Raw genomic sequence first — 18,502 nt, forward strand, 5'->3', positions numbered from 1 at the left:
AGCCGTAAATTTGTAAATAAAAAAAAAAAAAAAATAAATAAATAAATATTATATTTGAAATTTAAAAATATGATTTTTTTTCATATCATTATAAAAATGATATATTTCAAATGTTATTATACGATAATATTTTCAAACCTGCCAAATAATAATACTATAATAATACAATTATATTATTGTAATGTATTTATATTCAATTAATAGTTATTGAGTAATATTATTTATTACATTTGTAACTTTATTATAATGTTATAATACTATTATTTTGCTACCTGGGTCGTAATAATTTGTCTCATAGAAAAAAATGAGGTGGTGGTGTTCTAATTGCAGTAAATAAAATAATAAGTTGTGACGTATTAAATGTCTCTAGTGTTTTGGGTATTGAGTAAGTTTTTTGAAACTTATTTTGAATAATGTTAAAATAATTTCAAGTTGTATTTATATTCCACCTGACAGTTCTTGTGACGTATATTCTAAACACTGTGAGGTCATTGAGTCTATATATCTTATGTACCCCTATTATAATTATGTTATAAGTGGTGATTATAATTTAAATCAGTTTGACTGGTCTATTGATCCAATCACTCAAAATCATTTCTCTAATTTTTAACTATTATTTAAATTACTTAAGTTTGAAACTAGTAAACCTTGAACTTAACTGTGGTGGTCGTACTCTTGATTGCATAATGATTAGTGCGGATCTTGAACTTACTAATATTTTACATTCGTCAGAATCTCTTATTTCTATAATTGATAATTATCATCCACCATTAGATTTTATAATACAATTTAATAATGCATTGCTTAATGAACATATTGAATCTCAGCTTGTTTATAACTTTAAAAACTGTAAATTTGATGATATTTCTCATTTTCTACGAAGTATTAATTTTGATCTTAATCTGAATAATAATTTATCTTTTGAATCGCTTATTGAAAAATTGTATGAAATTATTTATCACTCTTTTACTTTATTTGTGCCTAAAACTAAAATATATAACAAATATTCACTTATATGGGCTAATGCTGAACTCAGAGATTGTATAATTAAAAAAAAATGTGCCCATAAAAAATTTAAGTTATTTCCTTCGGATGCTAATTATAATGACTTCTCTAATCTCAGAAAAAAATGTAAACACTTAATTACTATATGCCATGATCAATATATTTCCAATATCGAAAACGGTATTCAAACTAATATCAAACCTTTTTGAATTATGTTAACTCTCTAAAGAAGTCTAATAATTCTATTCCTGATTGTGTAAATTATAATAACTCATCTTCCACCAATGTTTTAGAAACAGCCCAATTATTTGCAAATTATTTTTCCAGTGTCTATACTAAATATCATTCACTTTCCAATGGAGTTTTTCCTCTCCCTTCTAATGTATCTAATATTTATTTGAATTTATGATCCTGGACTATTGATCTTAATGAAATTGTTGATTATTTAAATTATTTAAATATTCATGCTGGTACTGGACCTGATAGTATTCCACCTATGTTTTTTAAAACTTGTACCGCTGTTCTTGCTCGTCCGCTTCATATGATTTTCAATAAATTATTAGGCTTAGGTTATTTCCCTAACATTTGAAAAAAATCATTTTTAACACCAGTGCATAAATCAAGTGATAAACATAATGTTACAAATTTTTTTTTTTTTTTTTTTAATTTGCTTTTAATTTAATAATAATTATAGCAAAGCGATTACAATGTCAAAAACAAAAAAACAAACATAATATTTACAAACAATATGAATTAAATGAGAAAGCTAGCGGTATGAATGAATTGGATAAAAGAACGGATGATTGGGATGAAGCGAGAGTTGAGAAGAAGATTAGAATCGGGAGATATATAGCCAAATGAAGAAAGAAAGGAGAAAAGGATTTGTCTACTAGTTATGAGAGAAGAGCAATTGAAAAGGATGTGATCAAAATCGCATATCGATTCATCGTGATGTAGTGTACAGAGATGGGAAGAGTTTAGGTTAAGTTTAAAAGAATGGTGAGGAAGTAAGTTATGACCATTTCGAAGACGAGTGTAGGATACAATTAGGTGCCTAGAAATCTCGAGGTCTTTAAACCATGGATGTTTGGGAATAAAGGGAACTATGTGTCTATGCCATATAGCATAGTTAGGTGGTAGAGAGTCCCATTTAGTTTGCCAGGCATTGCGCAATAGTTTGCGGTGAATCGGAAGAAAGTCTGTAGCAGGAGTATTGAAAGGAGAAAAATAGATGAAGGATTTTGTTGAAAAAGCTAGGTGGTCGGCTCGTTCGTTACCGGCTATACCGACATGACTAGGGATCCAAAAAAACTTAACTGTTTTATCAGCAAGACTAAGACGATATACTAAGGATTTAATTAAAAGAACAAGAGGAGACATGGAAGATAAGAACGAATAAGAGGATATAGTAAGAAGAAATGATTACGAGTCAGATAATATAAGAAAAGAACTGTATTCTAGTGTAAAAGTGAATTGCAGAGCGCTGATTATAGCATAACATTCAGCAGAGAATGATGATGTCAGGGGGTGCAGTTTGTCAGCAAAAGAAATATTGAGCGAGGGGATGAAGAAGGAGAAGCCGGCTGAGTTGGGAGACACCGAGCCATCAGTAAAAATTTGAACAGAGCTGAGAAAATTTTATGAAATATGTTCATTAAACAAAGAATCAACCAGGGTTTGAGGCAGACGCGGTAGTTCTTTTGGGGAATAGCCGAGGAAATTGGGAGAAACAGTTACTTCAAGAAAAAACATGAGTGCAGCGTAAAGCGTATCATAAATTTGTAGCCAAGGGGTGATAGACAAGTGGCGAAAAAGCAAAGAATGAGAAGGCGAAAGAAGCGAGGATAGGGAGTGTTTTAGCAACGTACGACCAAGAAGACTTAATGGAAACAAACATTTGGAAAAGCGACTGATTGGAAGAAGATATCGTTTTGAGTAAAAATTTACCAGCCAGGCGTCGACTTTGAAGTTCGATAGGAGGGCAGACACATTCCACCTCTAAACTTGCTAAAAGAGAGAGCTTAAGGCACCAACTGTGGTGCGGAGGCATGATAACAGAATGGAGTTAAGCTTTTTCCTTTGTGAGAGAGAAGCGGATGAATAAAGAAACGAACCGTAATCAGCTTTGGACCTGATCACCGCGTTAAAAATTTCAAGGAGGCATGAAGGGTGCGAGCCTCAGTGAGTGCCAGTTGTAGCACGGAGAAAGTTAGACCATCGAGAGATTATGCCTTTTAAATATTGGAAGTGTGGAACCCATCTAAGCTTAGGATCGAGTTTAAGGCCTAGGTAGGTGACAGTTGATGATGGCTTAATAACTTGATTATTTAGAATCATATTAAAATGTGCTAAAATTTGTCTACGAGTAAAAATCATAAAGTGGCTCTTCTCAGGAGCAATTGTAAAGAACGATGTTGTTAAGGATATGGAAAGTTGTTTTAGGGCATTGTTTAAAGTTAAGGCGGATAATTCGAGAGATTTATTGGAGGAAAATAGTGCAATATCATCAGCATACAATAGGACCCGGAAGTCCGGTGAGTCTAAGGATAGACAGATTAGTGACATGTAAATGTTAAAAAGTAAAGGGCTGAGGCAACTACCTTGAGGAAGACCTCTGTATGTAGATCTATCTGAAATTATCCCTGAGGCGAGGAAAATTTGAGAAATCGTTGGAAGAAAAGTGAGGAAATAAAATTGTGAACTGAATGAGGGATTTGTAGAGAAGCAAGGCAAGAGATGAGGGTCGGAATGTGTACGGAGTCGAAAGCGCCTTTAATATCTACAAAAGCAGCACATGGGTATTCTTTATTACAGAAAGCTTTATAAACTAGGCCAACAAGGGATGACAAGCACTCCATGGTACCCAGGCCGCGCCGGAAACCAAATAAGTTGTTTGGGATGAGGTTATTTTTTTCTAAAAACCAATCCAGACGAATTTTAATTATGTATTCTACAGTTTTACAAAAGCAGAGGATAAGGCGATTGGTCGAAATGCAGTAGGAGAAGTATTGGATTTAGGGATGGGTATGACATTATATTGTTTCCAAGAGTGTGGGATTAGGCCTGAGATCCAGATGTCGTTGGGAATACGTAATAGATAATCGGATGCTTTGTTGAGATGTTTTGGAGTAAGATTACAGAGATACCATCTTAACCCGAAGCTATTGAGGATCGGGAAAAAATAGCTGAAGAGATTTCTTTAGAGCTAAAAGGTGCGGATAGCATATGTGAACCAGGATCGATGTTGCTAATGGTTGGAAGGGAAGCTGGGCATGATTCTTGTAAGGAGGGAACGTACGGAAGAGCAACTTTGTCGCAAAAAGTTGGAAACCATTCCTCGTTGTGGGAGGAATTGGTCCGGTTAACACACTTTTTGAATTTTTTTGCAGTGGTCCATAAGTGTTGGATTGGAGTTGAGTGGTTGAGGGTAGAACAGTAATTGTGCCATGAGTTTTTTTTTGCTAATTTAAGAAAACGTTTTGTCTTTGCGCTAATTTTTTGGTAGGAGAGAAAGTTATGAGATGAACCTGAAGTTCTATACTGTTTAAAAGCAGCTGATCGTTGTTTTACTGCTTTAGAACATGTGGAGTTTCACCAGATGGGGGAGGTTGTTGGATATTTTGAGGAAATGCGTTTAGTTGGGATAGCAATGTTCGCAACGGTATGCAATGTGTAAAGAAAATTATCATAATTATCTAGTGGGGAGTTCGAAAATACAAAAGAATTAAGAAGTGAGTCAAGATGTGAGGAAAACAAAGACCAATCAGCCTTGGAGTAGTTTAGTTTTGGAGGTGAGGTTTTGTGATTAGAAACAGCTCGGGGAAGTGTTAAAGGAGCATGATGTTCGATTATCAATGGAAAGTGGTCGCTGCCATGGGGCTCCTCGAGAGGGTGCCAGGAAAGTGACCAATATAGAGTGTTGGTAGTGATGGTTATGTCGACTGCGGTGTTGGTGAAATGGGGCGATTAACGCGTGTGACAGCCCCAGAATTAAGGCTATATAAATTTAAGTTGCTAAAAGAGGCATAAATACTATCACCACGATGGTTTAGGTTATCGTTATTGTCCCAGGTCGGATGATGGCCGTTAACATCACCACCTAAAATGGAATTAGTGCCAATAAGCTGAAAGATGCTATTGAGTAAAGCCGTAGAAGGGTTGGAAGAAGGAGAAATGTAAAGGAACCATAAAAACAGGGAGTTATTGGAATTAATGAATGCCACAATACCGACTAAATCGATAGATTGGCAAAGTAGATTATTCATAAGAAGATTATCAATTGGAAGCGTTTTGATAGGGATGAATTGGTGGGCAGCAATAGCGACGCCACCATAGCCGTCAATCCGATCTGATCGTACGAGATTGAAGTGTGGTAAAGAAAACTTTTGACCTGGTCGGAGCCAGGTTTCGGATAAAAGCGCAAACGAGCATTCTTCGGAGTGGAGAACCGAGGCGAGGTCTAAAGAACGTGATCGAATACTTCTCACATTCCATTGTAGTATTTTATAACTGTTAGATGAGTTGGTTGGAAGCCGAGGAGAGTTACCGCGATCGTTAGTACGTATCATCATCATCAGAGCAGGGAGATAGAAATTTGAGAAGTGAAGACCCGATTAGAGATTTAAGAGAGGATGGGGAATTTATTTGGGAATCGACAGACTGTAATATCGCCGACGATATCTGTTCAGTGAGGGATTCAATAAAATTGGATTGTGAGTCATTAAGGATATGTTGATCAACAAAGTTAAAGAAGCTGCCATTAGGGGAGTATGAAGGAGTATGCTGTGGCTGAGAGAGGGGGATTTGAGTTAAGTTAGACTTGGATGTGCCAAAATGTTTTCTTTTTTTTTTTTTAGATTGTACATTAGACAGAAGGGGGAATGATGAATGTGGAGGGTGGAGCTGACTTCCTGTACAGAATTAGAGTTAGAATTTAAAAAAGTGACTTTGTTTTAATTGGAAACATCTGCGTAGGTTTGGCTCTTGTAGACTTTACCTGATCGTTTGATTTGGGCGGCTTCGGCATAGGATTTGTTCTCGACAGCCATATTTTTTTTGATTTCCCGTTGGGTGGACCATTCGGAACAGGAGCGGTCGGATGCAATATGATCTAATTTGCAATTAATGCATTGTGGTAAGGTAGTGAGACGTTTATCACAGGATTCGATTCCGTGGTCGAAAACTCCGCAGTGACTACATCTTTGTTTACTACGGAAAAACTTTTGTGTATGGCCAAAACGGAGGCACCGCATACACTGTACTGGTGATCGGATACTGGGAGAGACGGCATGTATGACTTAGAAAATGCTGAGGTTGTCAGGGAGTTTAGGAGAGAGAAATTTAATTTCAACGAGTTTGGTTGGTACTAAACTGTTATCGCGTTTGATATTGATACGGCGAAATTCTACGACTTCGTAACAGCACTCAAGACCTTCGCGGAAATTCTCATCAGATACGCACAGATCCAGATGTATAACCCTGAGACTAAAGATGAGTGAGCTTGGAATGGTGGCTGAGTAGTTATTTTCTTAAAGCCAGGGGGAACAGAGACATGCGTTGGCGTTAATTATGGAATCGAAAGAAATTTTTACTCTATGTGAGCCAATGGGCATGACATTCGTGACGCCTTTAAATTTGGATATAAAAAGTTTGCCTAGTTTGACGGATGTAAGTTTCCGATGTTTTGATTTTCAGTTGATGAAATGATTAAGTGCAGTGGGCCGGTGTAATTGGGACCGAACATAACTGGTTTGTTTGGTTACGTTTCGGAAGAGAATGAGGTGGCGCCTGAAGAGAAAATTACTTCGGTAGCGAGCTGTGTGTTAGGTGGACTATATTATGTAGTCCCTGATGTGAGTTTCATATCGATATCATTAATTAACGGTAATTGATTGATTGACAAAGGTGATAGTGGCGGTGACTTACCAGCGGACTGCTTTGATTTTTTTGGTTGTGATTGTTGTGTGGTTGGAGATACAGCTTTGTTTTTCGTGGACGTAGATGCAGTTGCATTACGATCGGTGGAAGAGAGGGAAGCATACCTATTGCGGCCCGGAGTCGGCTGCATGCCGCCGCCTTAGCGCGCGGCCTACAAGCCTGTAATCGCCCGATGCAATGGAGCGCACGACAACGTTACGATAACGAATTAAAATAACTCGTGAATTTCGATAATGAAGTTATATGACAATATACCAGATAAGCGAGCGAACTAAATAACGTACGTCTGTGCGTGTCGGCTAAATAATCGCAACATAATGTTACAAATTATAGACCGATTTCCAAAATATCTATTATTCCGAAAATATTTGAAGCTTTAATTACAAAAAAGTTGTCTTTAATTATGACCCCCCTCATTTTTAATAATTAACATGGTTTCAGACCTAAAATGTCGATTTCTACTAATATTTCACTTTTTCAGGAGAAAATCATTTCGGCCTTAAATCAATGTGTTCAATTGGACACTATTTATACAGACTTTCAGAAAGCGTTTGATAAAGTTAACCACAACATTTTATTATATAAATTATCTTATTTTGGTATTCATGTTACATTTTTTAATTGGTTAAAATCTTATTTATGTACATTATGCGACCATTTAAATGCAAAAACAATTATAAAAAAACCTGGTGGACAACCTATTTTAAACACTAACGAAGAATGTCGACTTGTAGAAGGATTACTGAAATGTTCTGAGTGGGGGTTTCCTATGAAGTGCCGTGACATTCAGTTAGTTGTTAAATCGTATTTAGACAGATTGGGTAAAAGTTCAAATATGCGTAATAAATTTAATAATAATTTGCCTGGAAAAGATTGGGTTGAATTATTTTTGAAAAGAAATAATACTCTCACACTACGATTTGGTGAAAATATCAAGCGTGTGAGAGCAGCTGTATCAACATCTGTATTAAATGAATATTTTGATAACCTTGATGAAGTTGTAAAAGATGTTCCTCCAAGTAATATTTTTAATTATGACGAAACAAATTTTGTCGATGACCCAGGTAAAAAACTTGTTGTGGTAAGACGTGGTACCAAACACCCAGAAGTTATAAAAGATACGTCAAAAACAAGTGTATCAGTTATGTTTTGTGTGTCAGCTGACGGAAAAATGCTACCACCCTACACAGTTTATAAAGCTAAACATATTTATCCAACTTGGATTGAAGGGGGAGTAGAAGGAGCAGGCTATAATCGGAACGATAGTGGGTGGTTTGATATGCCCATATTTGAGGATTGGTTTATAACATGTTTTTTACCTGCTTGTCGTAATTTGGTCGGACCTAAAGTTATTATAGGTGATAATTTAGCTAGTCATTTATCATTAGAAGTAATTCAACTTTGTGAAAAAAATAACATTCGTTTTGTATTACTTCCCCCAAATGCGACACACCTGTGTCAACCGCTCGACGTCGCCGTTTTTAGACCGATTAAAAGATGTTGGCGAAGTGCTTTAGATACCTGGAAAGTCAAAAACTCTGGACCAATACCTAAATCCGAATTTCCCAAACTACTTCGACAAACTTTAGAAAAATTAAATGAAACTATGCAAAATAATATTAAGTCAGGATTTAGTGCCACAGGTATCTACCCGTTCAATAAACAAAAAGTTTTAAATAAAGTTCCAAGTCAATCTGAAGAAAACGACGATGATATATCAAGGTCGTGGACTGAAGCATTTGTTGATATTTTGTCTGATGTAAAAAATAAAAAAGATACAATAAAAAAATGTAGAGGAAAAAAAATTAATATATCTGCAGGAAAAAGTGTAAGAATAGATGATATTAAAAAAAAAGACGAATTACACGATATTGATGACTTAGATGATCCCGACAACATTCAGGAAGAAAATTCAATTGATATTTATGCACCTTCTACCAGCGGGACACAAGGCAACGATTTATCGGAAATAATTAACGAAGAAGATTGCATTGATCCAAATATTGTACTAAAAAAGGGTGACTTTATTATTGTTAAATATGAAACAAATAAACGAAATATTATGTATATTGGACAAGTGGAAATTGATAAATCTCCTTTAATATACGTGAATTTTTTGAGAAAAAAACAAGTGCACATGAAGAGTCATATTTCGTTTTTCCACAAGTCAAAGATAAGAGTAATATCACAAAAATGCAAGTAGTACGAAAATTAGTGCCCAGTAAAATAATGAAACGAGGACGTTTTATTTTTGACAAGATTGATACAACTAATTTTCATTGAAGAAATAAAATTAATTTATAATTTACACACCTAATATAATATTTTATAAAAGTTTTTTTTGTTAATAATTAGTTCACGATTAAAAAGAAAAAGTATTTTTAATTTTAAGTTAACATTTTTATAAGAGTAAACAATTATTTTGTTAAGTTATTTAAAATATTGAATAAAATAACTACGTTGTATTTATGATAAAGTTAAGTATGGTTTTTTTTTGTTTGATTCGTTACATTTTTTTTTTAAAAATATCTTCACTGTCCGAAGTCAACCATTGTAATTTTAACATCGGTTTTTAATGAAATTCAAAAGGTATCCGAAGTCACCCCATTTTGCGGGCGACTCCGGACAGTTTTCAACTTTAAAAAAAAGTGTAAACTTTAATGACTTTTATAATTATTCTTCTGCTATATGATTTCAACATACCTAAAGAACATTATATATTTTTTTCATAATTTTAGAAACAATATATTGAGGTTAATTTTTGAAAAAACGTTCAAATTTGTCCGGAGTCACCCCATTTTACGGTTGTATACGATTTACTCTATAGTTGCATAAGCATAAAAATAAAGGCTATTGAATATGGACGTGTAATGGAGATCGAAGCAAAAAAAAAATTTGAAAGTTTATATAATTTGATAATTGCACCTGTGGGTTTGTGTATAGATGAGAAAATTCTATATTTAGCCGCAAGTCCAGGTAGTTGAAACCAAAAACTATTAAATAACAATACCTAATTAGTTATAATAAATTTAAAATAATTAAAACCAAATAAATAACCAATAAATTATATTATTTAGATGGCCTCATCGGCGAAGATTCGATCATCAAAATTAAATGTCCATTTTCAGCTAGGAATTTTTCTGATATATTCGATGCTATTGACGCAGGAAAAGTAATACATTTAGATTTTTAATACCTACCTTACCTAATATTTTTAAACAATTTTAAATTTCCGCAGATTCCGTTTTGTTTTAAAGACAAACAAAACAATGTTTTTTTAAAAAATAATCATAATTATTATTACCAGATTCAGACTCAATTGCATGTAACCAAAAGAAAAAAATGTAATTTTTTTATTTATACAGAAAATCGGTATTATAATGTATGTATTACTATCGATGATAACTTTTGGAATCAAAAAATACAGTCTCAAATACATTTGTAAGTATAATATTAATTAGTATAAACCATTTTTAATTAAATTAATTTTTAAATTTATGTTCACAAATTTAACCATATATTATTTTATATCTCGTATTTAGATTCTATAATGAATGTTTATTGCCGGAATTAATAAATCCGCAGTTTGGTAAAAGACATCTAGTTACCGATATTATCGATCCACCAAGAATTTTAAAACAACAAGCAGCCAAAAAAAAGTATTTTTCTACTTTTCGTATTACCTACAAAGATTTATTAAATACCCAAATACTATTATATTTACAATAATACAATATCATTTTTTTTTTTTCTAAATGAATTATTTCCAATATCAGCATCTCACCTACAGTCGTATCTATTATTATGTACATATCAATATAATGTCTTCCTTTATTTTTGAATAAATAAATATTTTTAATTTGGGTAGAATATAAATACTACCTATTGTCTATTGTAGGTATTTAATTCGATTATGAGCATGCCCGTCGCTGAGAAGAATGATCGCATTAGAAATACATAGATACATTAATACAAAATGTTGAACACAATAATGTAAAGAATGTCATATAAAAATCTTCCTCAATAATAAAATATGTGTAATAATTACAAAATTACCAATGTTAAAAAAAAAAAAAAATTAAAACTTAGAATATTATAGATATATATTTCATAGTATGTACCTATATATCAAAAGTAGGTAATTATGCTATGAATGTAAATCAATCTATGTTGTATATACGTTGTTGTATATAATTGTACACATTTAAAAGTTAAAATGAACGTAAGTCAATTAGTAGTTAAGGTAGGTTATGAACGCAAAGCGAGGAGTAAGCGCGCCGAGTGCATAAAATATTATACACGTGAAATATTATAATAAGTCAAATGTTCATCATGACCGACTTTGTAGTAATAATGTACCGCTCCTAAAAATAGTGCGCAGGAACAAAGTCGAGGATATAATGGGTGGGGTTAGGTCTGCCGCAACGGCGACGATACAGCGCACAACGCCATCTATTGAGTGTTGTATACGTTTCACTTTTACTGTGACTGCCTCTTAAGCAAGTGGACTAGCAACAGTACCACCGTCCTCGAGTCTGTTCCCCTGAAGACCGAGTACATTTTATATCTTTTGACCCGCGGGAAGAACATGCCGTAAAGGTTCTCGGCCTACATTGGGACACGAATACTGACAAATTTGCTTATCATACCTGTCTGCAACAAGTTTCAAACACGAAACGCCAGGTGTTGTCCGTCATCGCGCGTCTGTTCGATCCTATTGGCGTTTTGGGCCCCATGTTGTTATGGGCAAAGTGTTTTATGCAATTACTTTGGTGCAATAAACTCGGGTGGGACGATCCGATGTCCCCCGAACTGCAATCTATGTGGCACCAGTTTTGCACCGAATTACCCCTCGTGTTCGATTTAAGTCTACCGCGTCACATCCACGTCACCTGTCATCACGACGTTCAATTATTAGGCTTTGCGGACGCGTCAATAAAAGGATATGCGGCCACCATTTACCTTTGTCTCGTTACCGCCGCCGGTGACATATCCGTCAAGCTTATTACTTGTAAAACCAAGGTTGCTCCTCTGAAGAGTGTCGCCGCCGACGAATCACTTTCCATACCCTGCTTCGAATTATGCGGCGCTCTACTATTGGCCCAGACACTTCATCATGTCCATTCCGTGCTGTCCACGGAAGTGCCTATATCTTGTCTGCCAGCGTGGTCCGACTCAACGGTTGTTTTGTCATGGTTAACTTCTGACCCAAAGCATTTCAAGATCTTTGTGACCAACCGAGTCGCCAAAATACATAAACCATTGCCTAACTGCGTATAGAATTACGTATCAACGAACGACAATCCCGCGGATCCCGCGTCCCGCGGACTTCTACCAAAAGCAATGCTGTCTTCGTCTATTTATTGGGATGGTCCCGAGTTCCTACGTCTTTCCAAAGACCAGTGGCCCCAGCAGAAATTTATCTCAATCGCTCTGGAACAACTGCCAGAGTCCCGGCCGAATGTCACCACGACATTGGTCGCCATTGTTCACTCGTCATCATTAGAGTTCATCAGTCGGTTTTCGTCGCTCGAAAAAATGTTGCGAGTGTTGTCTTACGTCTTCCGTTACCTATCTTATCGTTTACGTCAACAGCCGATCCATGCTGGTCCCATTACGTTTACCGAACGCGACAAGTCTCTATCAGTCGTCGTTCATCGTACGCAACAACATTATTTTTCAGATTTACTTAAAACGTTAAGAAATCAATTGGTAATCACGCCGCCGTCCTTGGCACAATTAGCACCATACATCGACGACAACAATATCATACGGGTAGGAGGCCGTTTGCGCTTCTCCGACATCAGCTATGACGCTAAGCATCCAATTTTGTTACCGCAATCTTCACATCTCACCGAATTGATCATTCGCCATATCACCTATCATTTTTGCACGGTGGATTAAAATTAATCTTGTCTATGTTGAATCAAAAATATTGGATTTTGTCGGGTCGCGCTGCGGTTCGACGTGTTATTTTTTCGTGCGTTCCATGTATACGTCACAAAGCTGTTCATCCTCAGCCAATTATGGCCGATTTACCGTCTTACCGAGTCCAACCTCATCGACCGTTCTCACATGTCGGTATGGATTATGGAGGTCCGTTCCTCGTAAAAGAGCATCGTCATCGGAATGCTCAAGTAATCAAAGTGTATCTGGCGTTGTTCATATGTATGTCGGTTAAGGCGGTCCATCTCGAAATTGTGTCGGACTTGAGTACAGATGCTTTCCTCGCGGCCTTAGATCGTTTTGTTGCGCGACGTGGTATTCCGTCCAACATTTATTCTGACTGCGGTACAAATTACGTCGGCGCCGCGCGCCAGCTGAAGACTTTATTTCGCGAAGCCAAAATTCAAGACCGTCTGTCGTCGCATTTATCGTGTACCTAACCTGGCACTTCAATCCGCCTGCCGCGCCTCATTTCGGCGGCATTTGGGAAGCCGGCATCAAGAGCGTCAAAAATCACCTCAAGCATGTCATCGGTCTACAAATACTGACTTACGAGGAGTTCCTCACCTTAACCATTCGCATCGAGGGCATCTTAAACTCTCGACCTATCACGCCGACTTCATCCGACCCGCACAACCTGAGTGTGTTAACACCGGGACACTTCCTGATCGGACAGCCGATACACGCCGTGCCCGAACCTGACATTACCGACGTCCAAGTTAACCGTTTGAACCGTTGGCAGCTCATTCAACAGTGCCATCAATCATACTGGAAACGGTGGTCACACGAGTACTTGTCCACGTTGCAAAGCCGGCAGAAATGGTATAAAACGTCCCCGAATCTAGCGATCGGTGACATGGTCATCGTCGAAGCTCCTACTCGACCCCCGACTGAGTGGCGACTCGGCCGAGTTACAGAGGTTTACCCGGAACCAGATGATGTTGTACGCGTTGTATCCGTGCGCACCCAGGACGGCATCTACAAGCGCCCCGTCGTAAAACTTGTGCGTCTCCCGGTTGAACCCTCAACTTAACCCTTATACCTACCTCCTGTAAATATAATGTATATCGTGTGATGAGTGATAGGTTACTCTTATTGTTTTTTATTATTTTGTATGTACTTTCAATATGTTATGTTTTCGCAAAATTCTGTAATGTGTACGACCTGGTTCATTATCAATTACTACATCAATTTCATGCCCGATAGTTTCTTGAAAGACGGCTTTGTCTTTCAACGTGGGGAGAAAATGTTGGATACAAAACCAATTTCTTCCAGCCTATTTCGGCGTTGCCACAACACCCCGTGTGGCAACGTTGTATTGTAACGCGTTTCGGACGCGACGCTCAATTTTTGACCTTTGTACACCCTTGTGTGGGGGACGATATCACGCGTCTAGGCGATCCGTCGTCGCCCCGGTCGCAGTTGTTGTTTTGTTTTTTACCGTACATCGGTCCAGTGTGCACGACCAGTGCCACGTTCGTCGGCAATACTGCCATTTTTTTGTGTTTTTCTATATTTTATTTTCTTTTCGGTCGTCCGAACAATCATCACCACCGACAAGTCTCCATCAACAACAAACAGGTCGTACGCTTTTTTCATTATTATTATATTATTAGTTGTTGTAATAGTAACTGTCATGTTATTATATTTTGTTATCCATTAAGTTTGTATATTTTTGTTTATTTGACTATCATTTTGTATATCTAATTGTTCTTTTCGTTTTTGACGCGCATTAAATTATATTCATTTATAACTATCAAGTTATTTTGTTTTCATATCTGTTGTAAAGGCAACCTAGCACTCATCACTTAACTAATCAATCTTGGTACTCTTTCTTTTTATTGTTTTGTGATACAGTCTACTCTCCTCTCCACATCAAACAAGAATTTTCGTTTGTTCGGCTTGTGTGCAACCTTTTCGCACAGTAGAGAAAGGTCTTCTGAATAAAATTGATTCTGAAGACATTATTAATAAAGGTACTGGTCTATTATCGCCCCGCAACGGGAACGAAAAGTTTTATCACCCCGCCAATTACGAACGTGGCGATTACGAACCATATCAAACACATTATTTTATTTATATCTACGACAATTGAAGCTTCATCGCTTTATTTTATTAGTTCAGGTAATTTTACATAGCAGTATGTCCAGTATGTCTAAAGCTCTGCCCGTATCAGTGTCGAAGTATATATTGCAGTAGTTGAAAATGAATTTAAAAGATTTGTATTCCGAAGTCTCTAGTGAAGACTCTGCTATTAATTTTCTCCAAACGAAAATGTTTTATTACAAACTCAAAAGTGCGAAAATGACCATAAAATGATTATAAAAGGATCTCGGTGGCTTTGTCAGAGAAGAACTTGCCGAAAAGAAAAAGGTATAAGAACCAACAATTGGCCAAGTGGTTCAAGATTACCAATGCATACAATAGTATACTACATATACTGCTGGGCTTATGAAATCACCTCTGTATCGTATTGTAAACGTGAGTTTGGAATGAGTAAAAGCGCCGTTGTTGACTGGAATAATTATTTACGTGAAGTGTGCGTTTGGAAAATTGAAATTGGTAATAAAGAAATTGGTGGTCCTAATTTAATTGTGGAAATTGACGAAAGCCTTTTTGTACGTAGAAAAAACAATGCAGGACGTATACTTCCTCAACAGTGGATATTTGGAGGCATTTGCCGAGAAACTAAAGAATGTTTCATTGTGTGTGTACCTGATCGGTCTGAAAAAACTTTACTATCATTAATCCAAAAGTTTATTCGCCCAGGGTCCATAATATTTTCGGACAGCTGGAGATCGTGCAATAAAATTCAACAATTAGGTTATCAACATAATCAAGTCAATCACAAGTACAACTTTGTCGACCCCTCTACTGGAGTTCACACCCAAAATGTGGAAAGAATGTGGGGTGCTGCAAAATGGGGCAACAAACGACGTCGCGGAACAGCTCGAAATTTCCTTGACTCATACATGGCAGAGTATATGTGGCGATCAAAACTTATCAATCAGAATGATCCATTTGAACAGATTTTATTGGATATCTCAGCATTTTGGCCTCCATCATGATACAGTAATTATTGTAATTTTATTTTATTTTATCTATATATTTTTAAATTTTATTCAATTTTAGATTTATTTTATAATATATTATACATATTTTTTTTAATGATATAATTTTGGAAATAATTAATGAATTAACGAATTAAATTGATGATTTTTTTGAAATAAACGATTTTTTCTGATATTTTTATACACTATATGTACCTACATATATATATTTCAATTTCTATTTACGTTTTAAATAGTGTAGCCGCGTTCGTAATTGGCGGGGCGATAACATTTTTCGTTCCCGTGGCGGGGCGATAACAGACTAGTACCTTAATAAATTAAGAGCTAAGAGTTCAATATTTGGTAGAATGTTATTATTTTAAAATTAAAAATAAATAAATAATTTAAAAAATTAATTTTATTATAAAATGTTTTGTTTTGATATGGTATCTAATATAATTCATCTAATAATTGTACTGCGAGCGAAACGAGCGACTTTTTTTTTATGAAAGGGGCCCCTTTTTAAAATTTCCCGATAAGCCAAAAATGGCCTATCCGCCCATGTAATTCTGACGTATTAATTTACATTATTTAATCGTGTACGTCTTAATGACATACACATATCTCGATATCACCCCAAACGTATGCGATCAAAGACATTACGACTGAAGAGCAACAATTTTGCGATGTTTTTGTATAATACAAATAAGAATCTGTTAAACCCGACGCGCGTATCTTTTTTATACACGTAACAAATCGTATTTCGTACGCCGTCGAGACAATACCGATGAGATCGCGGAGGCGTCCGAAGGCGGAGACACCAAAAACAAAACGACACATATTCGATATAAAGATAAATGATTTATCGGATCTCAGAAAGAAAAAAAGGTAGTACACGCGTGACGACACGATAACCGACCTTAGAACGCGTTTTCCGGACGCGAACGGAATTCGGTGACGCACGGCTGGCGAGAGACGCGTTTCGCGCTATCGGAAAACGCGCGGACGCGAAAAAGGCGAAACCGATTCGGGGCGGAAAGAAAAACCGGAGAAAAACGGGCGACGTCCGTCGGCGGGCGGCCGCGGCTAAGGACCGAATCCGAACGAAAAAGACCCGCTCCGGGCTACGGCGTCGAGAACGCGACGGAAAGAGGTCTCCGAAGGCTGGAAAACCGGTCGAAAAGCGGAAAAAACGGTATAACAAAAACAAATAATAACGACGGCGGCGGGAGATATCAGATATAACGACGATAAGAAAAAATTTTAATTTTCCGATTGGCCAGTACACTAAACCAGAGCACTCTGGCGAAAAAACCCAGGAAGCTCGTTTTGGTTTTATATTATAAGACTAGCACCGGTGAAACTCGCTGTAAGTGAATACCCTAGGTCGGTGAAACTCGCTGTATGTGAATACCCTAGGTCGGTAAAACTCGCTATATGTGAAAACTCTAGGTAGCTGAAAATCGTTTGAAGTGAATTTCCTAGGTCGGAAAAAGGACATCAGAATACCGCAGTTAGAAAAGTCTAGTAGGCGAAACCAGTGATAACGATGTTTGAGACGTTGGTACCTCTGATTTGGTGGTTTTACACTTTGGAGGTGTCGTTTTAAACGCTTAAATAATAATCTTATAATATAATAAAAGTATATAAAAGTCCAATTCGAACGTTTAGTGGTGGGTTATTTCATTAAATTTACAGGTGTAATACACCTTGTCCCTTAGCTTGCCATATGCTTTTGTGCAAGGAAAATAAATAAATACATTCCGAAAAGGTAATTAAGTGTCTAGTTATTAGTCATCGTCCAGTGAATATCGATTCCTGACAGGGCAATCCGGCTGCGGCGGATTGTCATACCTCCTGACGTCGAAAGCGTTGTGCTGTTTAGTACGCAAAAAAGTTTAAGTCGAATCGAGCGCTCGATTTTTCAAGCGATCACCACTGAAAATCCAATTAAACGCGTTTGAACCTCCCAGGTAGGCGATCCGACCGCGTCGGATCGCGGACGATGTGGGCGTAAAGGAGAGATGTTAAACGTATTATGGAAAACGCATGTCGATCGTTAGCTAGTTGAAAATCAAAAAAACTATACATAATTAATATTTTTTTTTCATATTTTATAGATGGTTAGATATCGAAAAGAAATATTATGCGCTTTCTGTGATGACAAAATATTTAAAATTCAAAAGAAAAAAAATTTGCTACTGTTTTTCCCCTGTATCTTTCAAATGTAAGCAACTGAAAGGCTAAACATATAAAATAGTGAATTCACCGTCAAAACTGAGTGAAACAACTGTATCGTCATCAATAGAACCTTCTCAGGCTATAATATAAATTGCATATCACATATGTACATTTGAATCGTGCAGACTGTTAGCAATAACTATAATTGGTTTAATCGAATACTATTGTGTAATTTAATGTCCGTGTAAAGTATATTGTAATATAATATATTTTGACATCATCAATCGAGCAATATAAAATTAAAAGTGTGAGATCAAAAATCATTTTTAAAATTTGAAAAATATTTTATGAGGAGTAGTGTAAGACAGGATATCAAAACGAAA

General features: G+C 36.3%; 2 protein-coding genes across 2 annotated transcripts; both read left to right on the top strand.

Annotated features, from left to right (window-relative positions):
• The first annotated feature begins 12,285 nt into the window (after positions 1-12,285).
• LOC112593484 lies at positions 12,286-12,846 on the top strand. The gene has a single exon (XM_025337877.1). It carries the CDS (start codon positions 12,286-12,288, stop codon positions 12,844-12,846), a length of 561 nt encoding a protein of 186 aa, XP_025193662.1.
• A 122-nt stretch (positions 12,847-12,968) lies between these two features.
• LOC112593485 lies at positions 12,969-13,921 on the top strand. The gene is made up of 2 exons (XM_025337878.1): positions 12,969-13,203; positions 13,263-13,921. The coding sequence occupies exons 1-2, from the start codon at positions 12,969-12,971 to the stop codon at positions 13,919-13,921; spliced, it is 894 nt and encodes a 297-aa protein (XP_025193663.1).
• Positions 13,922-18,502: the final 4,581 nt, after the last annotated feature.

The sequence above is a fragment of the Melanaphis sacchari genome, unplaced genomic scaffold (assembly GCF_002803265.2).
Source record: "Melanaphis sacchari strain LSU unplaced genomic scaffold, SCAv2.0 Contig208_pilon_pilon, whole genome shotgun sequence".
NCBI lineage: Eukaryota > Metazoa > Arthropoda > Insecta > Hemiptera > Aphididae > Melanaphis > Melanaphis sacchari.

What these genes read in the sequence shown, in the direction of transcription:
- LOC112593484 (XM_025337877.1), top strand. Translation starts at nt 12,286, where the DNA reads ATGCTGTCTTCGTCTATTTATTGGGATGGTCCCGAGTTCCTACGTCTT.
- LOC112593485 (XM_025337878.1), top strand. Translation starts at nt 12,969, where the DNA reads ATGGCCGATTTACCGTCTTACCGAGTCCAACCTCATCGACCGTTCTCA. An exon ending in TCGTTTTGTTGCGCGACGTG is followed by an intron (nt 13,204 to 13,262) that starts GTATTCCGTCCA and finishes GCCGCGCGCCAG; the next exon opens with CTGAAGACTTTATTTCGCGA.